A 23,780-nucleotide genomic window follows, 5' to 3' on the forward strand; every position below is an offset into this window, starting at 1 on the left:
TAAATATCTACTGTACATGTACAGTAAAAGACATACATTTAGTAAACGAAAAACAGTGTATATGGAGATAACGCACAGCATTCAAGCTCAAAAGTCCATTCAAACAAGACGAGTGGGATCAGATGCCATGGAGGAGTGAAATTATTATTTTGACAACGTTCCTTCATAATGTTTACAATAAACATATAAGTTAACAATGTTTTAGATGTATGGAAGAGGAAATATCTATTTCATGCTTAAAACGTAACGTTTTTTTTTTAAACTTGGTAATTTGAAACTGCTTAATCGCCAAACTAGATATATCATTGATATTATTTTTAAAACGTCTCCAAAACATTATATTTTATTGACTGAGTTCGAGGCAACATGTGTTTTGTCGGACCCAAAGACCAAACTGAAGCCGTTAGGCCAAAGGCAGACAGTTTGGTTCGAGGGTCGACAAAACGCATTTTGCCCGAGAACTCGGTCAATGTTTTGTTATACCTTTCATTTTATTTTGACATACTTTAAATGTATTTTGTACCATATATATCTTCCGTGGTGTAACATCAGGTCCGTCACAGTTAAACACCAACGTATGAAAATGAGATAAAGCTCCGCCCATTCTGTGACGTAAGCGGTCCAACATCTCATCGACCGGTCCAACATCTCACTTAGCGGTCCAACATCGATTTTTTATGCCCGCTCAGAAAAACATTAGAAATGTTAGACTTTTTTCGTATAGATTCGTATAGGAACAAATTTTTAAAGGTATAACAGTTTATGTCATGTTCCTTAAGGTTCATAAACCCTCTGCCCACTCATACAAAATATTGCTTGAGCCCTTATGATTTTCCAAAAGAAATGTATTTTATAAGTTAAATGCAAACAATTATAGCATAGGTTGCGGGGCAAAATTGGACAAAATAGTCACTTCAGTTGTAACTTGGCAAATCTAAAATGTAATAATAAACATTTATGTCAGTAAGAGTTACATGTATCTCTCTTATCAGAGTATCAATTAAGAAATATGGTATCATTTTTGGGGTTTTATTTGGATGTCTTTAAACTTTAAAAATATTCCCCTTAAGCAATCAATGGACTAGAAAAACTGGAACTTTTGTGGAAGCTTCCTGAGGTAGTGTAGATTCTAAATTGTTCAAATCATGGCCCCCAATGAAGGGTGGGGCCATAATGGGAAATCAGAGTTTAACACTGAAAATATAGGAAATTTTTTCCTCATGAACTACTGGGCTAAAATAGATGAAACTTATGTGGAAGCCTCCTGGGAGTGTAGATTCTGTACTGTTCACCCCAGCCCCTCTATGTAGCATTTAAGGTGGGCAACAATTAACAGGGAATCAAAGTTTTACGTTGAGATACTATGTATAGGAAAAATCTTTAAAAATCTTTTCCCCAATGACCACTTGGCACCCTGAGGTAGTGTAATCTCGCGAGATGACTCATCGATTTTGCGTCGTGTGCACAAACGGTAATAATTTATTTTTTACTTATCTAGAATAGACAAGAAAAGCTTTTTTTTCTCAACACAGTGTGTGCACAGTTTTGTTGGTCTAGATAAGACTGATTTCCGTTGTAGTGAAAATGTCATAATTTAAGTTACCGTCCTTTTATAAAGTGGTCCAAAGAATGTGTCTCTAATAAAAATACATGTTTGTAAGATTCTGGATTGTATCGAAGATATGCGCTTAGATAATCATTAAGTAATATTTAATTCAGTGTGTTCACTGTAAGCGTGAGATAAACATTCTTTTATATACAAGAAATAAATGCAACATAACAGATGTATATATACATGTACATGCATACGTACTAGCTGTAATAATATAGCCCTCTCCGATTTTTTCATCAGATATTTTCTGGAGAGGGCTACATTTCCACAGCATCTCCGTAAAATATATTTGTAAAATACGGGCGACTGCAGGCAAAATAAATTGTTTTCACTATTCAACTTACTAGTACTTCTAATGAGACGAAAATTTTATTCACTGTCAAGAACATACACTGTTCAACGCGGAAACTATATGTAAAATAAATCTGCTTGTTTACCAGTCGCTGTACTCAGCAGCCATGACAGTTCACGCGTAATGCACTGAGACTTTCGCCTAAAATTTAGAACAACATATAAAGCAAATGTCGGTGTTTAGAATGGTATCACAAAAAGATCGATGAAACCATTTTAAGTGTAATTCAATCTGATTAAAATCAGATCCTTTGATCCGCTCACATAGATCGCTACACAAGGATCTGAAGACCCATTCAGGGTCTCCTGGTGACCTTTCTAATAAAAATATTCATGTAATTTTTTACCAATCAGAGAGATCGTACTTAAGCGACATTCGGGAAAACGAATATAGAAGTGAAAGTAGCTGCGGAGAAGATCTTATCGTTTCGTACAAAACAAAGGGCTAAAAAACAAGACAAAAGCAAGTACTTATATGATATTACTGTACAGAAAAGACTGTGGTCCTTCTCTTGACAGGCTTCAGGAACTAGGTCACGATTTTTCCATTCGTGTATCATCGGGCCTTTCCCCTCTGTAACTGAATTCCGAGATACTTTCCAATTCTCTAAAGTAAGTATTTGATTGGATAATTCAAAGGTCATCAGGAGATGACCCTGAATGGGGTTTCCTCAGATCCTTGTGCAGTGATCTATAAGTATGTGAGCGTATCAAAGGATCTGATTTTAATCAAACTGAGTGAAATTTTTACGCAACAGCGATATTTATGCTTAAAATAAGGGAATTCCTAAAAGAAACCGCTCCTATTTATCCTAAATTCTCATTGGCTGTCCCAACATAAAATCTATCAAGGTCAGTAAACATGGCGGATAAATTCAAGTTTTGATGTAGACATACACGAAAAATAACAGATATATGGATTGTTATGAATATATTTTTGGATCGATTTATGTCTAGCATAACTACATTTTTGGAGTCCAGGTAAGAAATGTTAATGAAATAGGCATTTACTGAGAATACGAGCCGAAATCTGTGCGGGAGTGATTCACACCCGCACTTGCATCATTACGGAGATCCTAATTTAAGGAGTTGTAGTCGACTAGACTAGAAGTAACTTTTTTCAGAATTTATCGATAAGTAAACTCATGCCTTTGTACTCACAAACTTTACATAAAAGTGCTTCTCACTTTTACTCAGTTTGTGAGTACAAAGCACATGTACATGTACTTGTTTCGGAAATTGCCCCTGATATTTTCTGGAGTGGGCTACAAATCCAAAGCATCTTTGTTATGGTGCAAATATATAATTTAATTACAGACGACTGCAGGTAAAATAAATTGTTATTTTTTTTAAAAAATTCAACTTACTTTTACAAAGCTTGTCGAAATTTTTATTCACTGTCAAGTACATAATCCGTAAAACGCGAAAATATGAGGACTGTTTAAAAGCGCGAACGTTCTCGCCAAAAGTCCTTATACGCCCGGTAGAAATTTTTGCGAGCGCTCGCTCTGTACAGGCTTCAAGGTTTACCAGTCGCTCTCCTCATAAGCCATGACAGTTCTCGCATGATGTACTGAGACTTTCCCTTAAAATTTAGAATAACTCAAAAAAGCAATTGTCGGGGTTACTTAATGTTTGTGCTATATACATGTAGTTTCACTAAACATCGACAGAAAAACAATAATAGTTTCCATCTGACATTTTTTCGTAAACAGTGATATGTATGCCTAATAATAAGGTAATTCCTATAGAAATCCGCACCATATAGATACCCAATCTCAGCTGCCCCCCCACCCCCCAAAAAATCGACCAAGGTCAGTAGAAAAGGCGGATAAATTCAAGTTTTGATGTTGACATACACGAAAAAAAAATAGAGAGGGCTACATTATTGCAGCTGAAGTCCGAATTACACTCAATATCCGCCTCCTCAGAGACGCAGTCATTTACACTTTCAGAGGAAACGTACTGGCAAACTGTTTATTACCGGTACCATTGTCTTCTACGATAATGTATCTACACTACAATATATGGCAAACATGTCTTTATTTTATTTCATCTCAGCGTCGAAACTCTGCTTGTCAAGTAGAAATGTCTACTTTAAGCTGAACACGAGTCGTAAATAAATGTTTCCGCCTTTTTGATAGGACTCTCGCTATAGCTCTATATGAGGACCCTTATATATAGAAAAATTCACTTAGTCACTGTTCATTATTAATAATCAATCGTCACCGGTATAGACAGACTTATTCTATACATTATTTAAAGCTACATATACTTCTTCTAATACAGGAGAGTAAGATACCATCGAGAAAAACTCTATCACACCGGGACTGCGTCCTCACGGCGATCGCATGGCGTCCATAAAAAAAATGCAAAACGTCGAAGTGAGATGACAGCTCCCAGCTCCCAGCAGTAAAAACTCCTACGAAAACGCCGTAGAAATGTGTCGGGACGCCGAGACATCTTTTGTTTGTGAAAATCTTACAGAAATATATGCAATTTTTCTGTGACTCCAAAGAGATTTTGAAAATTTAACAAACCCGTATTAACTCTGCAGGGACACAGATTGGTGTACATGTAACAGGGCTACTTACATGTACACAGGTCAGCCCAGTATGAAAACAAATACACGTAACTGAAATAAATTTCAAACTAATGTAATGCAAAATAACCAGTACTAACACGGGTAGCCATTCCTCGCTGACACCCGTGACAATAAAGCAGTCAGGTGCAACGAATGTGAAGAGTATACCCCAGGCCTGACATCGTATATCGAAGATGACGTGGGCAAAAAATCTGATTGGCTAAAAATCAGTTTCTAAAAAAAGTACATCGGAGAAAAATTGTCGCAATACTTGATATATTTTGTAGACAATAAAGAACTGTTTACTTCTAAAGAAAAGGCATCGACATTTCTACAGAGATTTAAAAAAAGACGAAGCTTGTCTGACCTTGATATAAATGAAGAATGCACAGAAACAAAGGGTTGTGACCACGAAGAAGTGAGAGAATATCTGGATTATCATAATTTAGGAAACGATGTGGTAAAAAAACAGCATTTTTATCAGTCTTTATAAAATACAAAGCCATGTCATACCACTGAATGATATGAGTTTAATTAGACTTCCATATACTAGTAATCTATGCTACCTCCTTTTTTTTTTTACTTTTTGATCGGAAACATATTTCGAGTTAACATAGCACAGCACGGTTACTGCCACTCTTTCTATAATGTTGAACGGTATCCATCACTTGTCCGCAACTTCTCCTATACCACTGAATAAAATTTAATTTCCTCATTACATTGTGCTTATAACCTTTTTGTAGCTCACCTGAGCCGAAGGATAATGCGAGCTTTTCTGATCAAAAAAATGTCCGCCGTCCGTCTGTCGTTTGAAAATTTCTTTCTTTCTTTCTGTTTTTTTTTTGTACATTTTCGACTTCTTCTCAAGAACCACTTGGACCTATCAAAAATATTTTTGAATTCGATATAACGAATCGTAAAATTTTTATAACGAATTTAATTAGTTATAACAAATTCTTTGAATTCGTTATAATGAATTTAAACCGTTATAACAAATTTGTTGAATTTGTTTTAACAAATTCATTTTTTGAAAATTAGAATTAAAATTGTTTAAACGAAATTTGTTATAACGAATTGAACTCGTTTAAATGGATTCTTTAATTTGTTATTACGATTTAAATTCGTTAAAACGAATTCGACAAATCGTTATATCGAATTTATATACATTTTTCTTTAGACCCTGATTGTTGAATTAAAATGTATTTTTAAATATTTCATTTTCAAGTTCAAATACACATAAACTAAACTTTGAATTTGTTATGTATTTGAGAAAAAGCCAAAGAACTATTATTGATTCATTTTCATGCAATAAAATATCTCCTTCTTCGACGAAAAAATTTAAGACATGTTCCCCGTAATTTCAATAATTAAGGATGCCTTTTTGATTGTCTTACATCTACTAAAGCCTACCCATTAAAAATTTAAGGCACACTACATCATCTATCCATACAAATGCCTGATCTTTTAATACCCATCACTTGAAAAGTGGGATGGCATATAGTGATCGGGATGTCCGTCCGTCTGTTACGCTTTGAAGTACTTATCTCTTATCCCCAACTCCTCTTATACAACTAATTAGAGAGACTTTCACTAAATCAATGTTACATAGTGCCATTGTGCACCTCCTATTTTACTTTTTTTTTAAACTTTCCCATAGAAAAACATGGACACAGTTACACATCTCCTATCCACAACTCCTCTCAAACCACTGAATAAAATTTAATGAGACTTTCACAGAATTTTTATTACAAAATGTCCCTGTGACCTTTTTATTACCGGCCGCCAGGAGGCGGTCGGTTACTTGATATGAAAGTTTTAAGGTGTCATAACAGTATTACACTTTGGTTCACGTCAAATCATGGCTGACGGAAAATAATCCCGGAATCTTCCCTTCCGATTCGGGCATTTTGATACGAGACTGGAGCTGAATTTTTTTATGAGATGAAAAACAACATGTAAACTTCCTGTATTGACCAGATTTATTAAAATTTAGGGCGTGCTGATTTTTCTGTATACTGTCAAGAGTGGGGAGTGATTAGGCCCTAGACTAGATTTTCAAGCACCTGCTCGACTTCGACCGAAACAAACTTGCGTGCCTTGCTGGATGGCTATGTATTTTTTGGTACTAAAATCTTTATAAAGAATGGTTTTACAAGATCTGAAAAGGAAACTTCTCAGAAGTTTGTTTTGAATTAGTTACATCTACTCAAACTTGCGCATTTTTGGTAAGAATATATAGCAGAAATTAATACTGTTGTGACACCTTTAAGTCGCCGTGCGTTTCTGCGGAGTTAGAACAATTTGAATAAAAATATTTAACATTCATATTATAGAATATTAAACAAAGATATTCTAAATGTTAAGCAAACAGCACAAAAATCATAAAATTAAAATTTTATAAATCATTGGGTAAATATTTCATCCAATCCTGATTGACGAACTCTGACATAACTGAAGTGCGGAGAAAATTATCACGAGTATTTTATATAGGCATAGTCTAAAACAAAAACCACGTTGTATGTCAACAATTTTACTTTCTCTTTTTAAACAGGATTTGTTGAATTTATTTTAAAACGACGTGTATATTTATATTTCCTATGAAAATTTTTCAAAGATATGATGAAATATTGATTTCTTAAAAGCACAGAATCTTACGTCATTTTGGTCCAGGAGAGAGTAGGATAAAGCGCGTTTTACAATGTGCCAAGCATTTTCCAGCCAATATCAACATCAAAACAAAGAGACTTCAGGAGAGGAAATGTAGTGGTGGATCTAGAGGGAGTTGGGTGGGGGATGTTAACATCTTCTAAGAGAGAGCGAGGAGTCCCACATATTTCATATTTGTTGCATTTAAATTAAAGTAAAACTATAGCTAAGTTTACACTTTAGTTTTGTACTTTTATGTAATAATTTCTTAAACATCAAACTTCCACCAGAGGTCGTTTGTACGGACGCAGGGGTCTATGGACAGTTTGCTTATACCTATAATATTGAACATGCATTATGCATGAAAATAATCGGCAATGTCGCATGCAAGTATTTCATGTCACGAGGATATTTTAACAGATAAATATAAGAAATTTTAAAAACAGATCACGCAAATTTTAGTTTCTAATTTACTTTATCAAAGGAACAATTAATTGGTTTGCGGCCGATTTTTGACGCTTGCGTCAATATGTTTCTTGTTTTACTCTTTGATCTGAAACATATTTTTAGTCTCTAAAAGCAAAATATGAACTTTGCTATTATAGTCATATGGGAGGCTGGGTATAACTTTTAATTTGTATTTACAGTGTGGATGGATGAAGAATAGACTGTGTAATCAACGTAACTGTGGAGCTGGATATTTTTGCAGAACGATTGAATCTAATAGTTGTCGGTCTTTGAACGATTACACCGTTGGTTGTCAAGGTTAATGTATTAATTTTCTTTACTTTTATTTTGTTTTCTTTTTTTGTTTGTGAAATATTTACTTTCTTCCTTGAATATGAGATAAAGTCTAATCACAATGGCACTCAGGCTTCTAAATACGGAGGTTATAAGTTTAAATTAAATACTGTGCGGAATCATTTCCATTAAAAAAAATCTTTTGACAAGGAATCGGTTAATTTCCCATGGCCCATTGATCAAGTCGCTAAAAGACAATAAAAGTAATCCCCTCGGATCTGTATATCTTTAATCAGTACATGTACGTCTTATTTAAAAATATCTAGCGTGTAAAATTAATTACTTGTAAAGCGTAGAATATTTCTGTGCAGAGCTTTGATGAAAGACAATTATGTTTTAACCAGATTTTATTTTTAATGGATAGTGTACCTATGGCAAGCCCTTTTACTATTTATTCGTGAAATAAAAATTTTCTTTCAATAAGAGAGATATCTCTCTAACATAGAGAGATATCTCTTTAGTTTATAGAGATATCTCTTTATCTAAAAGAGATATCTTTATACCTTAGAGAGATATCTCTTTAAACAAAAGAGATATCTCTTTTTGTAAGCGAGATATCTTTTACTTAGAGAGATATCTTTTAAGCTAGAGAGATATCTCTTTAAACGAGTGAGATATCTCTTCAAGTTAGAGAGATATCTCTTTAACAAGGTTAAAAGAGATATCTTTCTTAGTTAGAGAGATATCTCTTTAGATTTTTAAAAAGAGATATCTTTATGAGCTTAAGAGATATCTCTTTTAATGAAAGAGATATCTCTTTTCCAGTGATGCTTAAAATAGAATAATTAATACTCCACCTTAAAACGAAAGCGAAACAGGAAGTAAAGTCTCTGGAATAGTTTCTATGTTATAAGAAAAAAAGACTGAGCAAGGAATTACCCTGAATAATACATGTACTGTGTAGACAAAAATGCTATAAATCCCTTACTTGAAACAACAAATAATAATGGCAACTTCGTTGATAAAAATGCGTAAAGTTTAATATTCACGAAAACGAAAGTAAGCATATGCAATGGACCGAATTTTCTCGGCTTATGAAATAATAAACTATACTTCCGTCAATAAAAAGTTTACTTCCGGTAAAGGGCGAAGTCATTTGAAATGGAATTTAAGTAAAAAATATGTATAGAGATATCTCTTTCCGACAAAGAGATATCTCTTAAAGTGAAAGAGATATCTCTTTTAGACACTTTTGAAAGATATCTCTTTCACTTTAAGAGATATCTCTTAAGGTAAACTAAGAGAGATATCTCTTTTACTTTAAGAGATATCTCTTTATCCTTGAGAGATATCTCTTTACCCTTGAGAGATATCTCCAAAAGTAAAAGAGATATCTCTCTAGGTGAAAGAGATATCTTTTCAAGTGGAAGAGATATCTCTCTAATAAAAAGAGATATCTCTCTAAGTATTAGAGATATCTCTCTAAGTTTAAGAGATATCTCTTTCCCATAGAGATATCTCTTCAAAATGAGAGATATCTCTTTAAGTTGAAAGATATCTCTATTTTTAAAGAGAAATCTCTCTAAAATGAGAGATATCTCTGTAATTTACCTTAAATTTTATTTTCCGAATAAATAGCAAAAGGGCTTGCCATATGTACCGAAGATTTGACTTTTCACGGGTGTGTTCAATTTGCTAAACCCTTCACGGTAGCTCAGTCGGTAGAGCGCTCGCTCCGTGATCGGGAGGTCGTGATTTCGTATCTCGGCCTCGACTCACCTAGTCGATAAAATGGGTAGCAACTGTTCCTTCGCCATGCGCTCGGCACTTTGAAGTGAAAGTTGCAGGTCCTTCGGATGAAGTCTTAAAAACCGAGGCCCCGTGTCAGCGGCAGGCGTTGGCACGATAAAGATCCCTCACTGCTCAATGGCCCTGAGTGCCGAGTAAATGTCAAAATTTGAAGCATACGGTGACGTCTCCACACGAGTGAGGGACGATAATCAATATACAATATACAATCAATCAATTTCCTAAACTGTACGTAACACTAAACGCGAAATGACGATAACTTCAAATCTGTGAAGGGGTTTTGCTTTCTAACATTTATACACTGAATATAATTATTTTTCTGGATTAGAGTTTTAATAATAATATTAATACATAACAAGATTGTTACTTTTCTTAAGTCTTTGCACCTTTGAATGTAGAGAACCCCGTTTCTTCATCTGGCGTCGGAATTCCATAAATATTATGGATTCTATAGAAGAGAACGCCAGACGATGGGCCAAATATGAAAAAGCAGACGTTGACTCTTTGTCAGAAAGGATTAAATATATCAGATCAGGGACGTAGCAACAGGGGGGGGGGTGCAGGGGGTGCCCCCCCCACTTTTTTCCCAAACCTTACTTATACTATAGGAAATATTAATTAAGTCTGGTTGCCCCCCCCCCCCACTTTTAGTGATGTCTTAAAATGTAGTATAGGAATTGGTACTGAAAGTAGTTGACTTGAAGAAAAAGTTGTCCTCCCCCCCACGAAATAGGATTTTCGACTTTGGGCAACTTTTAAGATCTCCTTTTTTTTTTGCTTGTCAACTTTTTCAGGTAAGTAAAAAAATTTCTCTGGCTGCCCCCCCCCCCCCACTTTCAAACACGATGCTGCGTGCCTGCAGATCTATGTTACAATCTCACATTAAAAGAAGGGGGCAATATGAAAACCATCCATCCTTCTGTATTCAACAATCCAGAAGTAAAAAAAAGGAATAGATAGGTTATATGATCAGTACGTACTGGTCCCTGCTGACAAAGCAGGTAACAGCATTGTCTTCGTTTGTAAGGCTTATTGTATACAGAGAGGAAAAAATGTAGGGTAGCATAATATTCTAAATTTTATTTTGACCGCATGACCGAAAATTACGCAAATCTTGTTATGTCATTTGATGCGACTTTGGTATACACATTGTTTTTCAATATTTATTACAGACGATGTGAATTCCTTGCAATCTTGGTACAGTTTACGGAAGTTCCATTGGGTCTGGTTTTTGAGGCAACAACGGGTTACTGAGCAGTTTCTTGTAAATTTTCCCCAATAGAACGTATTACCCATTGTCAGAGAAGGCCTTGAATGATGTGTAACCAACCGTGACGATGACGTTCACGCAAAACAGAGTCACGTTAAGTTATTCGTCCTGTCACCTGCTTAATCGCCATCCTAATTACGCCAACCCCCCCCCCCCCCCAAAAAAAACTTTTCGTACATTAGACTATCTTAATCATTACATTCACACCAAAAATGAAAGAAAACAATTGCGCAATTTGGGTTTTTGAGCCGGTCAACTTAACGTTCATGTTCCTCTCATTGGCATATGTGCGCGTCGTTTGACTAATTTTTAGGCGCTGTTACCCATAAGGATTTGAAAGATAAGCACTCTGATAATTTCTATGCAAAGGAGAATCATGGCTGTGACAAATGCGTTGAAGATAATAAGGGTTCACTTTATTATTTTTTTTTCACATGAATTACAAGACAAAATCAAATGGGATTTTGGTTACATTTTCTTTACAGACGATTTTAAAAAGTAATACAGGAATGCTGAAAAAATAAAAATAAATGAATTTAATTCACCTCAAAAGTTTACCCTGGGTTTCTTTTTCCATTCAGTATATAAATTGTATTTTAAAAGAACTTTAATTTAATTCTACAAGTGGTAATCAATGTATATTATGTTAATTATATTCAAAGTTTCCTTTCTAAGGAAGAAAATCTTCAAAATTATGTCAGTTTTAAGTATTTTTAAGATCCCAAAGAAGCAAAGTCTCCTTTAAAGTCATCATTTCGTAAGTTCTATGGTCGAGACAATGACCTCGTCAGCAAATACAATTTACCATTGAGTCAAATGTTGACTGACGTTTTTCATTACCGTCTTCCTTGGAAGACGGTATTGTATAGTTGAAGTTTTTTACAGTCTTCGGACTATGCACTTCCTCTCTTTTATGATTGGTAGAAATTGCATGATGAGAAAATTTTCAGTTATTTCATAGGTTGAAATGCTGTTCAAGGCAAGGGAGATAACTTTCTGATGAGCTAATTTTCGTACGACTTAACAATTTTGCAAGCTTTTCAATCTTAAAAAAATGACAAAACGAATAACAAAATCAGCAGTAGTTAATTCTTAATAACATGATATTTTTTTATTGCAATAAAATTAAAAGGTCTATTTAAGTTCATTATAAATAAAATTTGATTTTTATTGCTTGCAGGGTTTAGAATTTGTTATTATTCTTTTCCCCTTTCTTGTTTGAAGAAGGGAATGGAACCAGCCGAGGTTTGCCGAAAGCTCTCGGCCAGTCAAAGTTTACGGAGATGACCGAGCGACAACCGTGGTAGGGCTAATGCCATTAAAAGCTAATGTAGAAATACAAAATCAAGAATTTCAAAAGAATTATACGGCCTGATAGGTGTAGATTAGTTTACTTTTTAAGTTTAAGATTGTTGCTAAAGACGGTAAGCTTTTTTAAAAAGCTCTACTTGTACTACAATGTAATTGTTAGTCAATTATTTATACACTGAATTGACGCCGGATTTTCCAAATCATGACGAGGAGCACACGACGGGTGTGACCAGTCAGCAAGGGATGCTCACTCCTCAATGGCACCCGATCCCATCTCTGATGCTTTGGATGTCCGTGTTTGTTCTATTTGGTATTGTTTTATCGACTTTTTATGTTGAATACTGTTCGTTATTCGTTATCTTCATATGTTTCATCTCATCACCGACATTTTTCAGATGTTCGAGCGAGCTCCTTAGACAACGTGAAGGAACGGAGAGAATTCGGGTTGAAATCTGCACATACTTCCACGAAAATTTTATGATTCCAGTCATTCCACGTGCATTATACGTCTCTATGGCACTTTTCACAAAAAAATATTACTTCCTAGAGTAAAATTTCACCACTATGTAATTTTTTGTGATAAAGATATTTTTTCTAAATAATTATTTACAATATGTAATTATAAAATACTAATATAATGTTAAAGAGAAACAAGAGGCCCACGGGCCTTATAGGTCACCTGAATATCACGTAACAATTTTCATACTTAATTAAATACCCAGGAGCTGAGAAGAAGATTTTCAAAGAAAAAAATGCTTTTTCACTACATAATCAATATATCCCCGCCCTAGCACTAGAACTCCTGACCCCGGGGTCATGAATTTCACAATTTTGGTAGAGGACTCAATGCTGATTACAATTATGCAAACAGTTTGACTGCTTGATGTTCAGGAGTAAAGAAGAAGATTTTAAAGATTGCATTTTTGTGGTTTTGGCCCCACTCCTCAGCCCCAGGGGGGCAGGGGCCATGAAATTCACAAATTTGGAAGAGGGAGCATTATTCAACATAATTACGTATTTGGTGTGTTTATTAAATACCCAGGAGCAGAGAAGAAGATTTTCAAAGAAATAATGCTTATTCACTATATAATCTATATAGCCCCACCCTAGCACCTAAGAACCCCTGACCCCAGGGCCATGAATTTCATAACTTTGGTAGAGGATTGAATGCTTATTACAATCATGCAAACAGTTTGACTGCTTGATGTTCAGGAGTAAAGAAGATTTTTAAAGATTGCATTAATTTTAGTGGTTTTGGCCCTACCCCTCAGGCCCCAGGGGGGCAGGGGCCATGAAATTCACAAATTTGGAAGAGGGAGCATTATTCAACATAATTACGTATTTGGTGTGTTTATTAAATACCCAGGAGCAGAGAAGAAGATTTTCAAAGAAATAATGCTTATTCACTATATAATCTATATAGCCCCACCCTAGCACCTAAGAACCCCTGACCCCAGGGCCATGAATTTCATAATTTTGGTAGAGGATTGAATGCTTATTACAATCATGCAAACAGTTTGACTGCTTGATGTTCAGGAGTAAAGAAGATTTTTAAAGATTGCATTAATTTTAGTGATTTTGGCCCCACTCCTTAGGCCCCAGGGGGGCAGGGGCCATGAAATTCACAAATTTGGAAGAGGGAGCATTATTCAACATAATTACGTATTTGGTGTGTTTATTAAATACCCAGGAGCAGAGAAGAAGATTTTCAAAGAAATAATGCTTATTCACTATATAATCTATATAGCCCCACCCTAGCACCTAAGAACCCCTGACCCCAGGGCCATGAATTTCATAATTTTGGTAGAGGATTGAATGCTTATTACAGTCATGCAAACAGTTTGACTGCTTGATGTTCAGGAGTAAAGAAGATTTTTAAAGATTGCATTAATTTTAGTGATTTTGGCCCCACCCCTCAGGCCCCAGGGGGGTAGGGGCCATGAAATTCAAATTCACAATTTTTGTCCCCCTACACCCTTAGATGCTTTATGCCAAATTTGGTTGAAATTGGTTGAGCGGTTGCAGAGAAGAAGCTGAAAATGTTCAAATGTTAGCACACGACGGACGACGACGGACGAAAACAGATTGCAATAGGTCACCTGAGTGTACTCAGGTGACCTAATAAGATTTTCGCAGCATAGAAATTTGTTGTAGGATGGGAGGAAATTTTGGTCTTAGTCGTAAGAATTTTTGTGAAAAGGTCCACTGGTCAATAGTCATAATTTCGTCACTAAATCGGCTCGGGTACTTCTGATTTTGTCGGGAAAATCCCTAAAGTTCGGAATCTCGATTCCGACACATGAGAATTTAAGTCTCCTTGTCCTAACGGTTTCAACGTCGCACATATTAAAAATATAATAAATACTAATATATCAGGAATTAATCAATGAAATCCGTAAATGAGTTTTGCTTATTTACCAACATGACAAATGTAGCGAAACAATTTTAGATCCCCCCCCCCCGAGACACATGTAAGTGTCTTGAACTTTTGCTCAAAAGCTTAAGTTTGCAATGTTTAATATATGTGACATATGTATATATGCAAAAGACTAGTATTATGTTTATATAAATTTTGAAAATGTGGTTTGAATTAAGTTCAAATTTTATTTTCACTTTCTTGATTGACATTAAATTGCCGAGGAGCAAATCTGCAAAAATGCCTTAACTGAAAAAAATATGCCTCGAATAAATTAAAATCTTTTCGGAAAAGTAATGGAAAAACTGTCGGAAATTCTATGCAAAATTCCGTTGAACGCACGACCTTGGGATCACGGAGCGAGTACTACAATACCGACTGAACATACATGTACGTTAAGGCTCGTCAGAAAGAGATATATGACATGTTTTTTTTCCTTAAGGTATGTCACTTCTGGAATTAGTTAAAATGAGTACTCACATAAGATGACTCAATCGCTAAGATAATGGGGGGTGGGGTTAGTGTGCATCTTACTAAGCTACGGTACAATCAAGTTGACCTTTTTGCTTTTAAATTGTATCTCCTTGCTTAACTAATTTAACATACTAGTATATCATATTTATTATCAGTAACCATGGCAATGAATATAATCTTATTTTATATAAAATAGCCCATATGATATTGATCAAAGTATATTTACACTTCCAATGTCTTTGTCCGAGATAAAATTACCAATTGTAAATGTAATTGATTTCCTCATGAATGTTTTGGCGCGGTTCCAAAAAAAACCACGTGCAGGGCGGGACAACACCTAGAGAGATGCAGGCTTGGAGCCTGTGGATTGGCGGAATCAAAGCATGTAAATATAAGGAATAACTGTCAGATTTTTCGAATTCATGAAGATGATCAATGGATTGGCTTGTGTGATAATTTTATGCATAAACGCCTTCGGCGTTTATGCAAATTATCACACAAGCCAATCCATTGATCACTTCATGAATTCGAAAAATAAGACAGTTATTCCTTAAACAAATCACAGAAATTTAATGCGCATAAATTAATGTGTGACTTTTTTGCACTAAAAAGTATCCAACTGGGGTTTTGAAATTTAAATAGACAATGAATTATTTCCTAGTATCAAACTTTCTATGACTTAAGTGCTGTTTGGTCGAAAGCATTTAGTAGTTTAAAATAATGAAAAAAAAGTAGGGATCTGTTATGTACGGAAGCGTATTAGTGCCACTCAATATTTTTTTTAAGTTGGTAATTCCAACTTTAAAGATGGAAATTCCAACTTTAATCTTGGCTTTTCCAACTGTAAAGTTGGTAATTCCAACTTAAATCTTGGTAATTCCAACTTTAAAGTTGGTAATTCCAACTTTAAAAGTTGGCTTTTCCAACTTTAATCTTGGCTTTTCCAACTTTAAAAGTTGGCTTTTCCAACTTTAATCTTGGCTTTTCCAACTTTAAAGTTGGTAATTCCAACTTTAATCTTGGCTTTTCCAACTTTAAAGTTGGTATTTCTAACTTTAATCTTGGCTTTTCCAACTTTAAAGTTGGAAATTCCAACTTTAATCTTGGCTTTTCCAACTTTAAAGTTGGTAATTCCAACTTTAATCTTGGCTTTTCTACCCGCTTTTCTTAGTTTTTTCTTTTGTTTAAAGTATCACAAACTTAATTTAAGTGAAAATAACACACTGAAATAGATTAGTTAGCAATTTGTCATTGTAATCTAGGGGTAGGGGTCGAAATGGGGGGGGGGGGGGGGTAAAAAGAGCGGACGGGATTATGGTGAGTTTTAATATGGTACTTTTACAATGGAAAATAAATACTCGCACATTAAAATAAATTGTTGAACCCTTTTTATCAGTGTTTGTTTTATTTTTTAACTTGACCTTCCTTATATGATCTTACATAAAACTTATACTTAGAAATCCTTATATTCCTTTAAGTTCTCTTGTGTAATTCTATTGAGAATAACTTCATATAAATTATGTACACAGTATTCCGTACATGACAGGATTTCAACTTAACCAATTACAGATATTAGTCATTTATTATGTATTGTATGAAAGATTGAGACAACAATTAAATACTCAATGTAATCAGTTTTATTTAATCAAATGAAACATTTTCTGCTAAATATACAACATAACTAAATGTATCAATTCCGTACTGGCGAGGATCCAGGATTTTTTTTCAGGGGGGGGGGGGCACCCTAGCCAGAAATATGTTGACAAGCAAAAAATTAATAAGTAAATAAATGATAAAATCCTTTCTTAAACGTTAAAAGTCAAAGTTAGATAAGCCAAGATTAAAGTTGGAAAAGCCAAGATTAAAGTTGGAAAAGCCAACTTTTAAAGTTGGAATTACCAACTTTAAAGTTGGAAAAGCCAAGATTAAAGTTGGAATTACCAACTTTAAAGTTGGAAAAGCCAAGATTAAAGTTGGAATTACCAACTTTAAAGTTGGAAAAGCCAGGATTAAAGTTGGAATTACCAACTTTAAAGTTGGAAAAGCCAAGATTAAAGTTGGAATTACCAACTTTAAAGTTGGAAAAGCCAAGATTAAAGTTGGAATTTCCAACTTTAAAGTTGGAATTACCAACTTTAAAAAATATCCGACTTCCGGGCCAAAAAATGTGTAAAATTTTATTTTGATTTCTTTAATTTATCTTCATTTCTTGACGAAATTTGTTGAGGGCAGGTGTAAAATTTGTTTTGAAAATATAAATTGACCTCAAGCATATTAGAACAAAACATATTCTCCGAGTAAAAGTATGTGCGAATTAAGTTCCATGATATTAAATTTGTAAATTTAGAGAATTTTCTGTTAAACACCCCGCACCCACAAGAAATAAACCCTCATAAATCTTGTTTCTGTATGAATTTTTTAATTGACATACCTTAACTGCGTTTTAAATAGTTTTTATCATCCAGATGTTTGTGTTTAACTACATAAATGTTGTTTGTGGAAATAAACGCAAATAGAAGATCCGTACATCAATGTACTTAAAAAAAATAAAATGAAGTCTTTTAAATGCATGTATTAATGAATTTGCTAGCTCGCCTTGTCTACACTGAACTTGTAAGAATTTGGATGACGGGTTAACTTGCTATTATCCGTGAATATCTTACGGAAGGCAGTGTGAAAAATTTAAACGAGAGAGAGAGAGAATATATATATTTTTTCAATATACAATGTATTTATGTTCCTTGTCCTTGTTATTCCTATGCAGCTTATTATTGTCAATTAAAATACACTAGAATAATATGATGTCATAAAGTAAAATACAATGCAATTTAATTTTCACAGCATGTGTGAAACCAGATCACTGCGAAAAATACAGATGTACAACCAGAGATGATTACGTTTGCACAAAGTGTACAAACCAAAGATCAAGTGCTGCACATTCCATTTACATTGTTTCCTCAACACAAACAGCATGCGATGGTTTGTCTTTTACAAATTAGTATAACACTGACTAGTTTCATTCATTCACTATTTATATACATGGACATGTGATAAATGAGCGTTTTAAGGAATGCATGCGTCACCTGCTATTATAGACACCATTTAGGACTCAATCACATCTAACAGGTGTCACACAAATGAAGAAATGGGACTCATCTTTTGATATGGCATTACTGAAAATTGTCTTACTTCTGTTGCATTAAGGATGAAGTTTACTCAGGTTTCAGATATCTGAAAGAAAATTTTATAAAGTATAATATGTTAAATAAAAAATTGTTCTAACTGGATAAAATAACTAATTTTATCTCAATATTAATTCAAAAATTTAATATTTTATTATTTGAAGAAAATATACAGGAACAAAAGTCAATGTATGGTACTGCAGAGGAAATTCGGACTAAATTTTTAATTTTTCATTTTTTGTCAAAATTTTTATTTCTTGCAATATTAATCACAAAGTTAAGGTTATAATATTATGTTTTTTAAGACATCATTTTGCAAATATTATGTGCGTTAAAACTCATAAATTCTTTCAATTAATTGAATGATATGAAATAAAGAAATTCAAAAATATGTACAAAAACCATTCCAGATAACATTTCCCGTCAATAATTTGATCATTGACCCAATATAATATTAATACCAAGAGAATTAGGCTAACGAAAGTAACCTGGGGCTATAAATAATATAGAGTTCTTATCAGTCAGATTTTTGTAATATTCGATTAAAAATGGGGAAAAATATAAATATGAAAGAGGAAATTCGGACTGTCATAACTATAACTCTAATAATTTCTTTATATGAAGTAACGCTGTTCCACTGCATTAATATTTCATTATTTAAAGAGTTTTGTTGCTTGTAATATTTTGTGAGTGAAGAAGAAATTGCCATAGTGTGAAAAATTGAAGTATTTCCCAAGAAATACTCAGGGGCCACTAGCATGAAAACGAGGTTAATGACCTAGTTATTTAAAATTGAAATTTAACACAAGAATCATAGGTGTACGATGTGCAATAGGTGGTTTTTCGTTCTTATCAGTGTTTTTAGTCATCTGAGTAAAGATATACCTCATCGTTTAGTGCCGTTTAAAACGAATGCATAAGAAAGAACAAAATGGTCAACGAACATTAAATAATCGACGTACGGTTTGTATCTCGAATTTGTCCTGCATATTATTTCAGCCGGGATAAATTTGTGAGTTCCATGATTGATGACTTTAAATACCTTTTCTTTCGTTAACTTCCTATATTTATACAATGCATCATCATGGCCTGCCTATGAAATTAAAGTCTCCCAGTTGATTCGATAGTCAAGAGCATGCTCTAAATACGAATAAATTCTAAAAAGATGAAGGCTATTGACAAATTAAATGAGGACACAAGAGTCCCTGTAACATCAACATTTTGCAGATTCTATGGTCGATACGATGGTCATGTTAGCAAATACAATTGATCGTTAAATGTTAAACTGGTCCGTGTACATCTCCGCTAGCCAAGGGTTTCTGATAGTCGCTTAACTCTCCTCATAATCCCTTGGCACACGCAGCTGTAAAAAGACGCGATTGTTTTCGTCAAGTGATCTCAAATTTTGAAAAGGTATGCACAAATTGCGTCATCAACAGATATAAACTAGTGCTAATTGTAACGGGGACCGTTACAGATGTTCCCCAAACGCTCCCCAACTCTCTTTTTGTGCCATATTACCTGTAAGCTTCATTAAATAAGACAAACTCTATGTTTTTGAGACTTTAACATTTACCTGGAAGTGTACGAAGTTCATTCAAATGCGCATGCGAATGCCTGTCATTTTGTCTACACAATCCATATATTTTAATAAACTAAAAATTAAAGTATTTAATCCAAAAGTAATAAAAATACGCTCATTCAAGTGTATTTTTGATTTTGTTCATTTCACGTGCACGCACGTGCATACATGAGCACGGTGACCATACCTTCTTGTAGAAGATCATTACATCTATCTATGTTCTAAATCCCACCCCATATGGTTGAAAACCAAGGGCGTTATACCTGTTAAAAGTTTCAGCCAATTAGATTGCAGCGCACGTACACGCACATGCGCATGTGCATGGTGACCATACCTTTCTTGTAGTAGTCCATTATATCTATCTATGTTCCAAATCCCATCCTGTTTGGTTGAAAACCAAGGGAGGTATAGCTGTTTAAAGTTTCAGCCAATCAGATTGCAGCGCACGTACATGCACGTGTATCCATGTCCATGTTGACCATACCTTCTTGTAGTAGTTCATAATATCTATCTATATTTCAAATCCCATCGTCTTTGGTTGAAATCCAAATGAGTTATAGCTATTTAAAGTTTCAGCCAATCAGATTGCAGCGCACGTGCATGCACGTGTTTTCATGATAATTGCTATATATCATATTGTAGGATATCCTAATGCATGGCTATAATCAAAATTTCAAAGCATTTCGTCAAAAGACAAAAAAGATATTGAGATTTTTGTTTCAGTCAATCAGAGTGCAACGCACGTGCATGCGCGTGAGATCTTGCTATTTTGACCCTGTCATATTGTCTATACTTCTAATGTATGCTTATATTATGAGTTCTAAAGCATTTCATCAAAAATTTAAAAAGTTACATCTATATCAATGTAATCGGTCATTTATCATGTTGCACGTGCGCGCTCTTGCAAGCACGTGCGCGCAAATTGACCTTCGTTCCGCAAATCTACATTACATGTCTACTGACCTTAAAAACATTTCACCTTAGTCTGATGTGTAGTTTACAAGATCACTCGCGGACAAAATTTTCCCAGGAAGAAAAATAAGAATAACTAGATATGAAACTCGTTGCGAGCAACGAGAGGTCTTCCGTCCGATTCCGGAAAGAAAACGTAAAATCGAGCTGAAAGGAAAAAAATAATTTGCACATGAAGAGGATTAAACACTAGTCGTCAGCATGAAAATCCAATACGCTTAAAAGTACGCTATTAGGACCTCTGCTGCAAATCTACTTTTACATATACTTCTGAAAAAGTGTTTCTGACTTAGAATTATGTAAGACAGGTCAGTATTCAAAATTTACCATTTATGCTCAATAACTTGAATCACATCTTTGAGAAGAAAAAAAAACGTTAATATAAACTCCATTAAGCGAACTTTCAAGTAATAGGTTTCTTACTTTTGTCTTTTCCAATAATCTAAATATGACACAAGTTTGCAAGGAAAAATCCGTGGTTAAGTTTTATACTTCAAACATTCATTGATATTCTTCCTTGAGAAAGAATTACTTATAACTATCAATTAGATCTGTTATTCCGTGGTGCACAAAAGATATTACATATCGAATTTCATTTGCACATTTAGTCTTTTCTTTTTCTACTTTGAGAACCAACCAAGTACAATTATAGAAGACGTTAGTTTGAGACAGAATTGCAACGTAACTACGACGTGACAATCCAGGTATTCCTTTACATTTCATTTATCCTTATGTTACCTTCGTTCAAGCAAACGCTAAGCTGCCTCAGTAAACCCCTATTGCGAAATGTTGACGTTGACAGAGAGAGCCGCCATTTTGGACCCGCTTCAAATTTTTAAATGCGAATATCTCGAGATGGGATTTTTCAATTCTAAAACAAATTGCACATTTCACATTCCTTAAAGAGTCTCTATTATTTATATAAGAATCAAAGAAAAATAATGAAAAACAAAAAAGTTGAAAATTTTGATTTTTTTAATTCGCTTCCGTTAGCGACCGGAAGTACTGACGACTCACGAAAAGGACATTCCGCATATCTAGAAGTCATGCCCTATGTTCTTCAACAAGTCTCCAGTTCATATCTTTAGTAGTTCTTTAGATCTCGAACTGACAAAATTTCATTTTAAAATCAGGAAAATGGCCATAACTTGGCACCGAAAGGGAGATGTTCAAAAATTCTTCCAAATGTAACAATGGCATATAAGAGCGCATCATCCCTGAAAGTTTGATGAAAAACTGATGAATAGTTCTCGAGATATCGCGTGCACAAAATTTGTCTAAAAAATAAGAATAATAATAATAATAATAATAATAAGAAACAGTAGAATCACTATAAGGTCTTCCGTGAAGACGGAAGACCTTAACTAGAAAAGAAACTCGTTGCAAGCAACGAGAGGTCTTCCGTCTGATTCTGAAAAAAAAAAAAACACCGCAAAATCGAGCTAAAAAAAGTGATCAAACTTTTTATGGAAACAAAAGGGATTAAACCCATTAAAAAAGCGTAAAAAATCCAATGCGCTTACTATTACTCGATTGGGACCACAGCTCTAACTGTATTTGTATATATTTCTGCAACAGTACATCTGTCTTAGAATAATGAAAGGCGAATCGCTATTCATAATTTTGCGTCAAACACACTGAATAAATCTTCGCGCCTTTTCTTTAGAATGTTCCATTAAATAGGTGTGAAAGCGTCAATGGAAAGAAAAAAAAGAACGTTCTTATAGCTAAAATATCAAGGGGAAGAAAGTATATTTAGTACATTTTACAAATTTCATATTGTATATAAGCAAGTAACACTAAAGCAATGAAACAGTTATTGAATTTAACTTTTTTAAAATTTCTTGTTTATCCCCTAAGTGAACTATCCCGATTAGTTAAGCTTCCATGAAAAGGTTGAAATGTTTTGCAGAAAAACATATGTCGCCCGAAGACAGTCAAGGAATCGGAATCCATTTATGCTCAATAACTTGAATCAGATCTTTGAGACAAGAATCTTAATATAAACTCCATTTAGCGATCTTTTAAAAAATGTTATCTTATTTTGTCTTTTCTATTATTTTAATATGACACAAGTGTGCATTGGAAAAACAGTTTGTAATTTCTATACCTACTATATTCATTGATATTGTTTCTAGAAAAACTATTACTTATAACTATGATTTAAGACCTGTTTTTACGTGTTGCAAATCAGAAGGTATTAGGTATCGAATTTCATTTGAACATTTAGTCTTTTCTTTTTCTACTTTGAGAATCAGCCAAATCCAATTATAGAAAACGTTTAAGAAGAACATAGTTTGACACAGAATTGCAACGTTACTACGACGTGACAGTCCAAGTATTCCTTTACATTTCATTTTTCTTTGTGTTGCTTTCGTTCAACCAAACGCTCGACTGACTCCGTAAAGCCCTATTGCGAAATGTCGGAGTTGACAGGGACAGCCGCCATCTTGGACTCGCTTCAGATTTTTAAATGCTTATATCTAGAGTTTCGATCAATCAATATTCAAACAAATTATATTGTGAGCATAATAAGAAAGGTTTCTATTAACATACCAAAAATAAAAGAAAAATATTGAAAAACAAAAAAAGTTAGAAAATACGATTTTTTAAATTTGCATCTCATAACGACCGGAAGTACTGACGATGTACGAAATGGTGATTCTGCTAACCACAAAGTCATGATGAATCGTCTCCAATAAGTCTCCAGTTCATATCTTCAGCCATTTTCGAGAAAAAGGGGCGACAAAATTGCATTTTAAAATCAGAAAATTGGCCATAACTTGGCACCAAAAGCGAATTTTCAAATTTCCGACCAGATGTATCAAGT

The 23,780-nt window shown here is 34.2% G+C and overlaps 1 protein-coding gene across 1 annotated transcript in view; it reads left to right on the plus strand.

Annotated features, from left to right (window-relative positions):
• LOC134263224 (uncharacterized) overlaps positions 1–23,780 on the plus strand; it is a 43,322-nt gene that overhangs the window by 2,834 nt on the left and 16,708 nt on the right. The window contains exons 3-5 of the mRNA XM_062745538.1: positions 4,835–5,007; positions 7,190–7,333; positions 7,841–7,958. Coding sequence (XP_062601522.1) covers positions 4,835–5,007; positions 7,190–7,333; positions 7,841–7,958 — 435 coding nt within the window. The remainder of the gene's footprint in view (positions 1–4,834; positions 5,008–7,189; positions 7,334–7,840; positions 7,959–23,780) is intronic.

The sequence above is a fragment of the Saccostrea cucullata genome, unplaced genomic scaffold, assembly GCF_032062105.1.
Source record: "Saccostrea cucullata isolate Sc308-1 unplaced genomic scaffold, CSIRO_AGI_Scuc_v1 ctg2843, whole genome shotgun sequence".
NCBI classification, from domain to species: domain Eukaryota; kingdom Metazoa; phylum Mollusca; class Bivalvia; order Ostreida; family Ostreidae; genus Saccostrea; species Saccostrea cuccullata.